This window comes from Schistocerca nitens, chromosome 9 (genome assembly GCF_023898315.1).
Source record: "Schistocerca nitens isolate TAMUIC-IGC-003100 chromosome 9, iqSchNite1.1, whole genome shotgun sequence".
Lineage (NCBI taxonomy): Eukaryota > Metazoa > Arthropoda > Insecta > Orthoptera > Acrididae > Schistocerca > Schistocerca nitens.
The window spans coordinates 414601741-414617069 of record NC_064622.1 but is presented as its reverse complement, the minus strand read 5'-3'; the positions used below and the strand labels follow the sequence as shown (position 1 = coordinate 414617069).

The following is a 15329-nucleotide window of genomic DNA, read 5'->3' as shown; positions in this document are numbered from 1 at the left end:
ATAAATGATAACTAACTGACAACCTCAGCTGCCGACAGGTGTTGTTGTTATACTTCGATGTGGACAGCTGAAAATATGTGCCCCGACCGGGACTCAAACCCGGGACCTCCTGCTTACATGGCAGACGCTCTATCCATCTGAGCCACCGAGGACACAGATGAATAGGGCGACTGCAGGAACTTATCCCTTGCACGCTTCCCGTGAGACTCACATTCCCAACTGTCCACATTTCTACATATGTATTGTACCTTAAACGTGCGCGAGTAATGAGTGGATGGGCAAATGTCTATAAGGTACAATACATATGTAGAAATGTGGACAGTTGGGAATGTGAGTCTCACGGGAAGCGTGCAAGGGATAAGTCCCTGCAGTCACCCTATTCATCTGTGCCCTCAGTGGCCCAGATGGATAGAGCGTCTGCCATGTAAGCAGGAGGCCCTGGGTTCGAGTCCCGGTCGGGGCACACATTTTCAGCTGTCCACATCGAGGTATAACAACACCACATGTCGGCAGCTGAGGTTGTCAGTTAGTTATCATTTATTCCAGGAAAAAGCTGTACGGTCATCAACAGTAACTGTTCTTTCGAGAACAAGTTACTGTCTTTGTATATATAGTTGAAGGCTACCCAGCCATTGACCTTCGTCTGTGCGAATGCGCACAGGTCGCCCAAACTCTTACGGGAATCGCCAAAACGTGCGCGAGTAATGAGTGGATGGGCAAATGTCTATAAGGTACAATACATATGTAGAAATGTGGACAGTTGAGAATGTGAGTCTCACGGGAAGCGTGCAAGGGATAAGTCCCTGCAGTCGCCCTATTCATCTGTGTCCTCGGTGGCTCAGATGGATAGAGGGCCTGCCATGTAAGCAGGAGGTCCCGGTTTCGAGTCCCGGTTGAGGCACACATTTTCAGCTGTCCACATCGAGGTATAACAACAACACCTGTCGGCAGCTGAGGTTGTCAGTTAGTTATCATTTAGACAGAGAATTGTCTGAAGTTGTTTCCTGAATGTAAAAAGTTGTTTAATTGATGTAGTTTATGAAAGAAGAAAATTGTCACATTCAGTAGCATGCGAGAGAATTGGTCTGTTGTCAAATTTTCAGCACGCGATAGCACACCAAAAAGATGAAGAAGTCAACTATATGAGACATACACTTTATAGCTGGATGCTGATTTAAAGAGAGAGAGAGAGAGAGAGAGAGAGAGAGAGAATTTTCAAGTTAAGACGCAGGTAAAGAAAAAAAGGCTTTTTGACATTAGTAGCCTACCATACATTTAACATGTGGTATTACACAGCAAAACCGCACCACATCTGTAACTTGGTAGACTTCATCAATAGATCTGGAGCACTTCATCTAAGCAATCAGGTTACTCTGTGAAATGCTTACTGGAGATTGCTGTGACTGTTTTCAAACCATAATTAAATCACCTGCAGGCGCACCAGTATTGTTTGGAGTCACCCATAATGGTAGGCTTTCAATTAGGTAATGCATTGAATCCCATTATCTTCTTGATTTGCTCTCAGCAAAAATAACCAAGGGTCACAGTGAATGACAACTCACTGGATAGCTGAGTGTTGCAGTTCTGCCATGAAGAATTCTGCTGATTGACAGTGTGGTTTGTCTTGGAATTATGATCATGATGGATGTGCAAACATGTACAACATACTAATAAACTATGCCCCATAGATAGATGATATCAGTCTTTGATGGCTCACCTGTAGATGCTGGCAGTTGCCCAGATGAAATACTGTGCTTGATAAAAGACGATGACTGACTGCACTCCTCAGAAATCGCAGTGTGTTCAGTGTGCTGAGAAAATTTCAAGATTCATGGTATGATTTTTAATAGCAAAAGATCTCAAATCTGTTAACATTCATCATGAAATTTGTGCTTTGTATGGACCAAATGTGATAGGTAAGGAACTTGTGCTTTGGTGTTGCCACTTGTTTTAGAGTAACAGAAGTGGTTGTCCTTCTGTAGTCAACAAAAAACTGACAGAAAATAGATAGAAAAAAGACTTGTGACCTAACATTTCCCAGTATTGCAGCTGTCAGACTACTTTCTACAGATTTCCCTGACAGTTTAAAATAAAATCCTACTAATATAAGTTCAATGTTCTGTGTGTTCCATAAAACTGACCCAAAAATTGTAAAACTCAGCAGATAACTGCTTCTTCGGATTTTCTCTTTTGTTACAACGTGGAAGGAGAATCCCTACTGAAAATGCTTGTGACTGGTGATATGACAGTTTTCTATGCTCATACAGAGATAAAACAGCAGTCAACTAGACAGATTATAGCTATTATTTTTTGAATGCGAAACGATTCTTGTTAGTGTGTTATGTGTAAGGACAGTAAATTCTAAAGCCTGTTGTGATACAGAAAACTGAGGAGATCTGTTCAAAGCAAGCAATGTAATCCTTTCACTACTGGTGCCATGTTTTTGCACAAACGTGTTTGGCCATGCTCTGACCAGCACACATAATTAGTGTGTCATTTCAGTTGGGACTTTCTAAACATCCTACACATGACCAAAGTTTTTTCCTCCTTGACGTGCACATGAAAAAGTTGTTTTTCCACCAGTCCTTTGACTCTAGTGAAGAACGTTAAAGGTCCACAGCAATCTTAAGTGACAGTATTTTACCCAGAGGGAATTTTTCAACTATTAAGAGATAAGATATAGTCATAAATCTGAATAGTGATTCTTCAAAAAAATAACACTATTTTCTAGTTTTAAAATTTTTTCTAATAAATTTGCTTTAATAATTCTATTACTTTGTTCATTGTTCAATAGGAGTTACTGTCCAGACAGTCCTTGTATCAATTCTGTGAGACAGACTGTTCAGAATATCCAGAATCACAACTGAAGATAACAGCTGACAAAAAGTAGATATCTTCCACCCACCTACATAGCAATTCTGTAGTGAAAAAATTACTCTTAGTTTGAAATTTTCTTAAACAGTATAGTTTATTAATCATTTTAGTACCTACTGTGATGTATCTTCCAGTTTGCCTCTGTGTTCGATGTACAATTTATTGGTACTTAAATTGGATGATACATGCAAAGTATGTTATGTTAAGCTGTAAAATGTGTATCCAAGGATAGATCATTTTTCTCCAAAAAGAAAAGGCACCCTCTATTTTTACATAAATATTAGATTTGTTCCTGTACTTTCGTATTCCATATGATATGATGTGATAAAACATCTTATGTATTGCAGCATACTTTGACATCATTTAAGTAGACATAGTACTCCTTCATTATTTTGTTTATATCTCACTTTCTTCCATAACCAGGAGCCCTTTCATTCCTTGTGCATATCCTCATCCCAATCCCTAATGCCTTTTAATGGCTTATCCATGGCTCGCATTTTGTAGTGTCATTGTTCATCGTAGCAGTCATCATTGGTACTCCTTTAATTGTTTATTTGTCCATCCATGTCTTCATGCTTTCCCAAAATTTTTGATTGACCTTGTCTACTCCCCCCCCCCCCTCCCCTCTCTTCCCCTTACAATTATCAAATACATTATAGCCTTTTATTCTAATATTATATTTTCTCAAATTTTTTCACGTATGATCATTTATTAATTTATTAAGTGTTTAGTTTGTTAGGCCATCAGGCTTTATTCTTTTTAAAATTGTACACTCAGGTATTTGTGTGTTGTACTGTTACACTTACACAATTAATGGTTGTGTATGCTAGACAGTTTAACATTATGGACAATTTAAAGGTCTTTGAATTCATTAAAATGGTGCAATTAATATGTTTCTTTGAGAACCTCAAATTCAGAAAACCAAATTATAGCTAATAATCTTAAATACAAAAGGAATGATAATATTTTGACTGTTTTCACCATTCATAGTTTAAATTTTCACAAAGATTCAGGTTTTAACTTATGTTGACTGTATGTGTTTGCATCCTGAGTAACTTTCCCAATTTGATCAAAGATATTTTAAACAGTGTAACAATCCTGGATATTCATTGTTTGATTTTATTATTTTAAAGAAACTCATCTCCCAATGGAAACATTGTGAACTAGGGACAAAGTAATGAAGTGCCCTGAATGCAAAATTTATTCATTACATAGCAACAGATTTTGAAAAATACTATTTGCCTTTTACATGTGGCCGTGATACACTGTCATGCAAAAGAATATTAAGTTTGTCTTGTAAGCTGAGTCTGTAACTTTTGCAGTAACAAGGCATGAGAACAAGGTGAAAGGTTATCCACCTGACACCAGTATGTTATCCACCTCACACCAGTATGGTATATCCATACCAACAAATATTTGTTTTTCTTGTGTTGGTACATGCTATGAAATAATGTGAGTGCTTCAAGTACTAAATTTGTGTGTGTGGTACTTCATAGTTCACATGTGAAGTTTGTGCTTGGTTTGGCCACTATAGGCCAACTGACATAGCTCACGTATGAAGTTTGTTCTTAGTTTGGCCACTATAGCCCAACCGACCTGCTAGTATGGCAACAGTTGCATGCGAAGTCTGTCTGCTGCACCGTTTATTCGAACTAATTACTACATAGGCCAGAGCGCAGGGCTCCGCCAGCCACTTCGGTGTTGTCTGTGGTGTATATTTTCTCTCATGTGTTTATGCTTTTTCATTTAATGAAGTTACAGACAGTGTTCATGGGTTAGAGCAGTAGGAGAAGTGTCGACTTGATACGAAGAATAGTTTTGTTTGTGCTATGTTTTAAAGTAGTTACGATGTTGAATATCTTCTTTTCATGCGGATAAACTGGAATACTGTGCCGTCATAAAAGTTCAAATTATTGCAACATACATCTTATTTACCAAAACTGGCACCCTAACATCCACTTATTCCGAAGAAATTTGTGCCTGGAAAAATTTTTTGAATCAAGTAGAATATATAGACTGCCATATTTGGGAATTTTGTAGACATGGAGGTATGCATATCAGGGATGTCCATATCTAGAAAAATGTTGGGTAGACTGGATTGATTTAAAGGCTATTATGTCAGAAAATAATTGCCTTTGTCCGTCTTAAGCTGACTCACAGATAACTTTTTCACCTTGCTGTAATTTTAGGTAGCAATAGTTGTTGCAGCCATGTAGTCTCTCTCTCTCTCTCTCTCTCTCTCTCTCTCTCTCTCTCTCCTCTCTCTCACTGAAGTTCTTTAATGTGTTGTTATTGGCAGCTCAGTGTTTTTTGACAGTGAGTAGAGAATGTTGTCATAGTTTTGTGTACAATTATTGCAGTATTCTTATTTACAAATTTTGTGTTTGTCTAGTTGGCAAAACAGGTTGGTGATGAATATCAAGCTGACTTGGATTATATAGAATCTGCAGAAAAAGTAAAGGAAGACTATGAGGAGAATGCATACGAAAGTGAATTAGAAGAAGATTGTGGCAAGAGGCAGAATTGTAAGTAATTTTGTAGGTCCTACATAATCAGCACTTAAAGTAAAATAATATATTGCAGTAAATTAAGTACTTGAACCTGAAAACTGAATGTATGCATCCTAACAATAAAAGTTATGAAAATTAAATTATTTTTTTCATGTCGTCCAGTGTTTGTATAATATGCATGCTGAATGAAAAGAGAATAGTCATACAGTCATCAAAAAATCTGAAGGTGAACTACAGAACATTATTCAGACATGAAAAAGTTTAAAATCATGTTACAGTGTGTAGTGAAAAGCGACAAATTTAGATTATACAACATTCAAAAGTAGAACTAAAATCATTGGTAAACTTAAAACATGGACTGTCATTTTAATTGGAGGTAAATAATTGCCAGAAACATTTCTTTAAATGTGCTTGTTTGCAAATGGATGAGAAGAATAAAAACGTTGAATCTTAGAGAAAATCCTTGTTTCCAGGGGCAGATGGATACATGTAAATTGTCAAGAAATATTAGTTTTGATAATGTGTCATAGATGAAGAGTCATTACAACATACAAAGTATGACTAGATCAGAACTCATAAAGACATATCTTTTAAAAATAGTGAATCTCCTAAGGTGATGGTGTCATATATAACTAAAAAAAGTCATACATTCTTCTTGACTTAGTTAATAAATTTCTGTACAAATTTTTCTATTGTACAGTACATGCAAAAGAAAATGTGCAACAACTTGTAGGTATGTTATTTGGAGCCAATGCTATAACCAAAACTACCGGCATTGCCCTCCTACCATTCCACCAATGAGACGGTTGATGTTTGCCACAAGAACCTCACGACTCATGTTGAGCACGCGCACAGGGCACTTTCCTCATACTGTGCTGCTTGCCACCCTGACTGCAATATCTTGCCATATTACTGTAGCATATTTGTGCCCATAAGTTGGCAGACCTTAAAAATCCACCTTCAGTAAACCGTGGTTGTAATGTATATGTTAAAAGGTACCATGGCAATGTGGTGACACTTGACAAGTATACTGTGAGAATTGGCTATAGGTGACACTTGCCATGCATGGTGTCCCTCTATCAGTGGCAGACTGTAAATACAAGATTTTGTACCCTACATGACAGTACAGGTTGTACAATGACTCCTTGTACTGTGGATCATGCCAACAGCAAGTCTAAAGGGTAGCCTAAATTACTTGCAGCTGTCCGTGGACAAGCTGACTGATGCTTGCAGATGCCCATGTTCATGGGGACAGACTGGCCTGGAATGTCTCCCATGCCTATTTTACTATATACGAGGGCAGTTCAATAAGTAATGCAACACATTTTTTTTCTCGGCCAATTTTGGTTAAAAAAACCGGAAATTTCTTGTGGAATATTTTCAAACATTCCCGCTTCGTCTCGTATAGTTTCATTGACTTCCGACAGGTGGCAGCGCTGTACGGAGCTGTTAAAATGGCGTCTGTAACGGATGTGCATTGCAAACAACGGACAGTGATCGAGTTTCTTTTGGCGGAAAACCAGGGCATCTCAGATATTCATAGGCGCTTGCAGAATGTCTACGGTGATCTGGCAGTGGACAAAAGCACGGTGAGTCGTTGGGCAAAGCGTGTGTCATCATCGCCGCAAGGTCAAGCAAGACTGTCTGATCTCCCGCGTGCGGGCCGGCCGTGCACAGCTGTGACTCCTGCAATGGCGGAGCGTGCGAACACACTCGTTCGAGATGATCGACGGATCACCATCAAACAACTCAGTGCTCAACTTGACATCTCTGTTGGTAGTGCTGTCACAATTGTTCACCAGTTGGAATATTCAAAGATTTGTTCCCGCTGGGTCCCTCGTTGTCTAACCGAACACCATAAAGAGCAAAGGAGAACCATCTGTGCGGAATTGCTTGCTCGTCATGTGGCTGAGGGTGACAATTTCTTGTCAAAGATTGTTACAGGTGATGAAACATGGGTTCATCACTTCGAACCTGAAACAAAACGGCAATCAATGGAGTAGCGCCACACCCACTCCCCTACCAAGAAAAAGTTTAAAGCCATACCCTCAGCCGGTAAAGTCATGGTTACAGTCTTCTGGGACGCTGAAGGGGTTATTCTGTTCGATGTCCTTCCCCATGGTCAAACAATCAACTCTGAAGTATATTGTGCTACTCTTCAGAAATTGAAGAAACGACTTCAGCGTGTTCGTAGGCACAAAAATCAGAACGAACTTCTCCTTCTTCATGACAACGCAAGACCTCACACAAGTCTTCGCACCCGAGAGGAGCTCACAAAACTTCAGTGGACTGTTCTTCCTCATGCACTCTACAGCCCCGATCTCGCACCGTCGGATTTCCATATGTTTGGCCCAATGAAGGACGCAATCCGTGGGACGCACTACGCGGATGATGAAGAAGTTATTGACGCAGTACGACGTTGGCTCCGACATCGACCAGTGGAATGGTACCGTGCAGGCATACAGGCCCTCATTTCAAGGTGGCGTAAGGCCGTAGCATTGAATGGAGATTACGTTGAAAAATAGTGTTGTGTAGCTAAAAGATTGGGGAATAACCTGGTGTATTTCAATGCTGAATAAAACAACCCCTGTTTCAGAAAAAAAATGTGTTGCATTACTTATTGAACTGCCCTCGTACAAGTCTGTCCAGGAGACAAGTCAGCAGCTATAGAAGTTTGGTGTTGACAGGATGTTCACAAAGTAAACCCTGTGTGTGGAGGCATTATCGTCTGTCAGATGGAACCCTCCGAAGTGCATCAGACACCACATTTTGTGAGCTGTGGAGTGCCTTTACGTAAAGGAGAATGCATCTGGCAATTCGCTAAGCATACAGAACAACTATTTGAATCTGACAACATACACCTCCATAGTGCTGTTGAATGTACCTCATCAGCCGGATTTCTCTCCACAACCATAAAATGATGCTTTGGATTATGTTCAACTTTTGGTGTGTAAATATTTTGTGGACACAGTTTAATCCACACAATGTTGCAGTATTGTTGCATGGATCTGTAAGATTGCTTAGCAAATGGACATACATATAGTTATCAAACTCACATCTAATGTAGTTTTAGTAGAATGGAAGCAAGATATGTGTGCTGTTACAGGAAAGGTCCAGTCTTTAAATCTCTGCAAAAAACTAATTTACTACAGAAGACAAATATTTTGTGTCTATAGATTAGCTGAGAAAAATAATTTTCTTACCCAATAGTGTGTTTGTCGGAATGTTCCTGAACTTCTTTCCATAATTAAATACAGCAATGCCAATATAGGCATGGAAAGTTCATTGGAACTATTTCTAAATAGCTACTATAAAAACACAACACAGAATTACTGTCTATAGTAACTGCTCATAATTTTATAGATTTCATAATTGAAGTTTCTTTTTGGTACCGTAAATAGCTAATGTGAGATGGCCAGCATTGGTGAAATATGATCTAGAGATATGATGTCTTGGGGCTTTTTGTGTTTGTTGTCAAAAAGGTAGTGAAGCCTAGTAAGTTTTATACAGTCTGCATGTGAGATAATCTAGATCAATTTAACTATCAGAGATCTATAGAAAGTTGAAGCTAGAGGTTTCAGTTGGCAATCTCTTTCACAATTCAGAATGTGTATTTCCTAAAATAATGTTTCTGGTAATATTTTATCACTCTAGAATTTGACTAAACTGTTCACTAATGTATCTGTAAAGTCTTTATTGTCCAAGCATTTCTGTGGACAATAGGGGAGAGGCTTGTACCCTGAGCTGGCATGTACCTTGAACCAATATTATACATCTTCTTTAGTTTCTACCTTCAGTTTTTTTTTAACACCAGATGTTGCCTACCCCATTATAAGAGTATAGCCAGCTGTTGTTACGGGAGCCAGAAGCAACTATTTCAATTTCCTACATATATCATTGTTTTTGTCACCTTAAAATAAGTTTTCTGTTCTTAATTTGTCGTTCCAGCTCTCTCTCTCATACTGTGAATTTTCACATCATTTTATTATTTTATGTTGCGTAAACCTTCCTGAATAGGGCAGCAACCTTTTCAGTAGTTACAGGGGCAACAGTTTGAATGATTGACTGATCTGACCGTGTAACATTAACCAAAACAGCCTTGCTGTGATGGTACTGTGAACAGCTGAAAGCACGGGGAAACTACAGTCGTAATTTTTTCCTGAGGGCATGCAACTTTACTGTACGGTTAAATGATGTTGGCGTCCTCTTCGGTAAAATATTCCGGAGGTAAAATAGTCCCCCACTTGGATCTCCAGGCGGGGACTACTAACAAGGCCATCTTTATTGAGAGAAAGAAAACTGGAGTTCTACGGATCGGAGTGTGAAATTTCAGATCACTAATCGGGCAGGTAGGTTAGAAAAATTAAAAAGGGAAATGGATAAGTTGAAGTTAGAGGTACTGGGAATTAGTGAAGTTCGGTGGCAGAAGGAACAAGACTTCTGGTTAAGTGAATACAGGGTTATAAATACAAAATCAAACAGGGGTAATGCAGGAATAGGTTTAATAATAAATTAAAAAATAGGAACGCAGGCCCCATACAGCATAGTGAACACATTACTGTTGCCAGGATAGACACGAAGCCCATGCCTACCACAGTAGTACAATTTTATTTGCCAACTAGCTCCACAGATGATGAAGAGATTGAAGAAATGTACGATGAGATAAAAGAAATTATTCAGGTACTGAATGGAGACAAAATCCGGCCGGGGTGGTCTAGTGGTTCTAGGCGCTCAGTCCGGAACTGCGCGAATGCTACGGTCGCAGGTTCGAATCCTGCCTCGGGCAAGGATGTGTGTGATGTCCTTAGGTTAGTTAGGTTTAAGTAGTTCTAAGGGACTGATGACCACAGATGTTAAGTCCCATAGTGCTCAGAGCCATTTGAACCATTTGGAGACGAAAATATAATAGTCATGGGTGACTGGAATTCGATAGTAGAAAAAGGAAGAGAAAGAAAAGTAGTGGGTGAATATGGAATGGGGGTAAGGAATGAAAGAGGAAGCCACCTGGTAGAATGTTTCACAGAGCATAACTTAATCATAGATAACACTTGGTTCAAGAATCATTAAAGAAGGCTATATACACGGAGGAGGCCTGGAGACACTGGAAGGTTTCAGAGAGATTACATATTGGTAAGACATAGATTTTGGAACCAGATTTTAAATTGTAAGACATTTCCAGGGGCAGATGTGGACTCTGACCACAATTGTTGGTTATGTGCTGTAGATTAAAACTGAATAAATTGCAAAAAGGTGGCAATTTAAGAAGATGGGACCTGGATAAACTAAAAGAACCAGAGGTTGTAGAGAGTTTCAGAGAGAGCATTAGAGAATAACTGACAAATATGGGGGAAAGAAATCAGTAGAAGGTGAATGGGTAGCTTTGAGAGATGAAATAGTGAAGGCAGCAGAGGATCAAGTAGGTAAAAAGACGAGGGCTAGTAGAAATCCTTGGTTAACAGAAGAGATATTGCATTTAATTGATGAAAGAAGAAACTATTAAAATGCAGTAAATGAAACGGGCAAAAAGGAGTACAAACGGCTCAAAAATGAGATTGACAGGAAGTGCAAAATGGCTAAGCAGGGATGGCTAGAGGACAAATGTAAGGATGTAGAGGCATTTATCACTAGGGGTAAGGTATAGATCCTGCCTACAGGAAAGTTAAAGAGACCTTTGGAGAAAGAGAACCTCCTGTGTGAATATCCAGAGCTCAGATGGAAAACCAGTTCTGAGCAAAGAAGGTAAAGCAGGAAGGTGGAAGGAATATATAGATGGTTTATACAAGGGCGATGTACTTGAGGGCAATATTATGGAAATGGAAGAGGACGTAGATGAAAATGAAATGGGAGATATGATATTGCGTGAAGTGTTTGACAGAGCACTGAAAGGCTTAAGTCGAAACAAGCCCCTGGGAGTAGACAACATTCCATTAGAGCTACTGATAGCATTGGGAGAGCCAGCCATGACAAAACTCTTCCATCTGGCGAGCAAGATGTATGAGACAGGTGAAATACCTTCAGACTTCAAGAAGAATATAATAATTCCAATTCCGAAGAAAGCAGGCATTGACAGATGTGAAAATTACTGAACTACCAGTTTAATAAGTCACGGCTTCAAAATGCTAACATAAATTCTTTACAGACAAATGGAATAATTGCTACAAGCTAACCTCGGAGAAGATAAGTTTGTATTCCGTAGAAATGTTGGAACACGTGAAGCAATACTGACCCTACAACTGATCTTAGAAAGTAGATTAAGGAAAGGCAAACCTATGTTTCTAGCATCTGTAGCTTTTGACAATGTTGACTGGAATACTCCCTTTCAAATTCTGAATGTGGCAGGGGTGAAATACAGGGAGCGAAAGGGTATTTACAATTTGTACAGAAACCAGATGGTTATTATAAGAATCGAGGGGCATGAAAGAGAAGCAGTGGTTGGGAAGGGAGTGAGACAGGGTTGTAGCCTATCTCCGATGTTATTCAGTCTGTGTATTGAGCAAGCAGTAAAGGAAACAAAAGAAAAATTTGAAGTAGGAATTAAAATTCATGGAGAAGAAATAAAAACTTTAAGGTTTGCTGATGACACTGTAATTGTGTCAGAGACAGCAAGGCATCTGGTAGAGCAGTTGAATGGAATGGAAAGTGTCTTGAAAGGAGTATATAAGATGAACATCAACAAAAGCAAAATGAGGATAATGGGATGTAGTCGAATTAAATCAGATGATGCTGTGGGAATTAGATTAGGAAATGAGACATTTAAAGTAGTAGATGAGTTTTGCTATTTGGGGAGCAAAATAACTTATGATGGTCGAAGTAGAGAGGATATAAAATGTGGACTGGCAATGGCAAGGAAAGCTTTTCTGAAGAAGAGAAATTTGTCAACATCAAGTGTAGATTTAAGTGTCAGGAAGTCTTTGTGAAAGTATTTGTATGGAGAGCAGTCCAGCATGGAATTGTAGCATGGACGATAAATAGTTTAGACAAGAAGAGAATAGAAGGTTTCGAAATATGGTGCTACAGAAGAATGCTGAAGATTAGATGGGTAGATCACGTAACTAATGAGGAGGTACTGAATAGAATTTGAGAGAAGAGAAATATGTAGCACAGTTTGACTAGAAGAAGGGATCGGTTGGTAGGGCATATTCTGAGGCATCAAGGGATCACAAATTTAGCATTGGAGGGCAGTGTGGAGGGTAAAAATCGTAGAGGGAGACCAAGAGATGAATACACTAAGCAGATTCAGAAGGATGTAGGTTGCAGTAGGTACTGGGAGATGAAGAAGCTTGCACAGGGGAGTAGCATGGAGAGCTGCATCAAACCAGTCTCTGGACTGAAGATCACAACAGCAACAACAAACCTTCCATTAAAATGGGAGGAAAATTATAAGTTGAGCCATTTGGTGGTATCATACCATGATCATGGCCCAAGGTGCAGTTCATTATTAGGTACATAACAAAGTTTGTCACAGTAGCTGCCCTGTTAATTTTGACAGTTGCCAAGGATCAAGGGGGAGGAAGGGGAGAGGAATTGACAAGGTCACCAACTTCTTTGGGAGCTCTGACAGAAGTTGCAGCTGTTATGAAGGCTGGGATGTCAGTGAGAAAAGCAGCAAAACACTTTGATGTTTCAAGAGCCACTCTACAGAGATGTTAAAAAAAACTGATTATGCTTCTTACAAAAATTGTTCAGGATGAAAATTAGTTGGTTGAGTACCTCATAATTGCCTTCAGAGTGCACTATGGATTGTCTTGAATAGTGTTATGAAAATTGATATTTCATTTTGGTACATCACTGAATAAAAGCAAGCCTCTATCCTGGGAAAAAAATGGAGAAGCTGGTAAACATTGGTACCTAGACTTCTTGAAATGCTGTGAATAAATGAACCTAAGAACGCCAGAAGCAGTGAGCCTAGCTCATTCAACAAGTTTTAATAGGCACGATGCTGGATTGTTCATCAACATTGGGCAAAATAACTTTAACACCAAAAAGAAGGAAAACTAAGAAGAAAATTATAGAAAATTACTTCAGAAAGTGACTCCAGTCCAGTTGATATGTGTGATGATAGTGAAAGCAACATGAGTTTGAATGGCTTCCTATTGCAGAGCGAGACAGAAGAAAATAAATCGGATGACATTTCATTTGATATTGGCAAAGGCTTACAGAAAGCACTAATTCTGGAGAATGGGAGGGAAAGGGGGAAAAAAGAACACTTCATGGGAAAGATTGTTTCTTTAAATTATTGAGATCTGACTGAAATTTCCAAGAAAGGGAAGAGTAAGTGAAACATTTATATGGCCTTTAGTAGATGATGTAGGTGAAATTTTGCAAGATCATGTTCTCAGATCAGTTCCAGAATCAGCTTTAGGAACGTGTGGTAAACAGATTCCCTCTTCATATCCATCGTTATGCATGGAGAGCTGCATCAAACCAGTCTCTGGACTGAAGACCACAACTAACAACAAATCCGTCGTTATAGCATCAGTTAATCAATCAGAAATGGACAATGCTTTGTAATAGACATTAATGATATGGCAATAGAGGTTAACAATGTAGAAATGCTACATAGGCGTAAAACAATCAGAGTAATTTGTTGCTTTTAAATGTTAATTAACATGAATTTTCAGGCCCAATTTATTACAACAGAAAAGTTACTTTTATGTGTTTTTATTTGGATGTACAGTGTATTTGCCCTGTGTTTATATTCTCAGTAAATTCTATTCATAGTATTTGACTTGTTATTTTGAGCTGTGGCTCATGGTTCATGACTGCATTGTACTTTGAGCCAAATATGACATTTTGAATAATTATCTCTGTGATACAGCTCTTTAATAAAGTGATTATGTATTAGATTCATTTGACAGAAAATAAGGCAGGTAATGAAACAGTTAAGTACAGATCAAAAACCCAATTATTGCATCTGCTATGATGGTCAGGTACGAGCCTTTTCTGTGCTTCCTATCCAGTGCTGTAAGCAAATAATTTATTCAGAAATTACAGAAAATATTTTCCGCCAGTATTGTAATTATTGTTGGTGGTTCTACATTTTTTGTTTGGGGGGCTGTCACAAATATTTAATATCTCTGAAATTCATTTGACTTATTTAGTATGTAATCTGAGAAGATGAATCTTCTTTATCCTTTTTCTACGACCATGAGTCTGCAAGTCATCTGGCATGGAGGATAAATCAAAGAAATAATGTCTCTTTAATGTAACTCAGAGACTGCAGTTAAAAAGACATATATATCATAATGTGGGAGCTATAGTTAGATCAGATGTCCTGTAAAAGTACCAACTCCATTTGCTGTTCGTATAATACACACCAGCAATAATCAGGATTGCCACAGGCTCTGGAAATCAGGGAATTTCAAACAAATCAAGGAAATTTGGAAAAAAAGAAACACACACACACACACACACAAACACACACACACACAAAGAATCACATTTTTGTCTCATTAGATGAAATGGTTTGTTTACTGTGGTGTCATGCATTGTCACTGGCTGGGTGCAGCTTAGTATGTGTCCCACTTCCCTACTCCCTCATTCCTACTGCTTCTCCCCTTCCTACCACTCTCCCCAGCTTGCAGTTAGTGCTGCCACCACTTTTTACCACTAGCGTAGCAGCTGCCGATGAGAGCCAGGGAGGCAAGAGGAGTGGTGTATTTGGCTCTGATTCTCAGAGACTGTAGATACAGTGGCTGTAGACGGTGGTTATGTGTGATTGAGTTGTGTCTGAGTGAATGTGTGAATGTGTGTGTGCTCTCGTTTTCTGACAAATGCTATGGCTGAAATTGTAGTTGTGAGAGTGTGATTGTTTTTTCTATGCACCTGCCTGCAGCTCAGCAGTCATTTTTATGGTGAGTTGCTACCTATCCTCATTGCTGTTGATTTTCAGAGTATTTGAACAAGTTATCTGTTGCATGGATTGATCACCATGGTCTCATTTCG

General features: G+C 38.9%; 1 protein-coding gene across 1 annotated transcript in view; it reads left to right on the top strand.

The window, feature by feature from the left end:
• The window catches only part of LOC126203627 (histone-lysine N-methyltransferase eggless-like), a 199353-nt gene that overhangs the window by 149307 nt on the left and 34717 nt on the right, over nucleotides 1–15329 (top strand). Inside the window, exon 16 of the mRNA XM_049938000.1 lies at nucleotides 5267–5399. Within this exon, the coding sequence (XP_049793957.1) occupies nucleotides 5267–5399 (133 nt within the window). The remainder of the gene's footprint in view (nucleotides 1–5266; nucleotides 5400–15329) is intronic.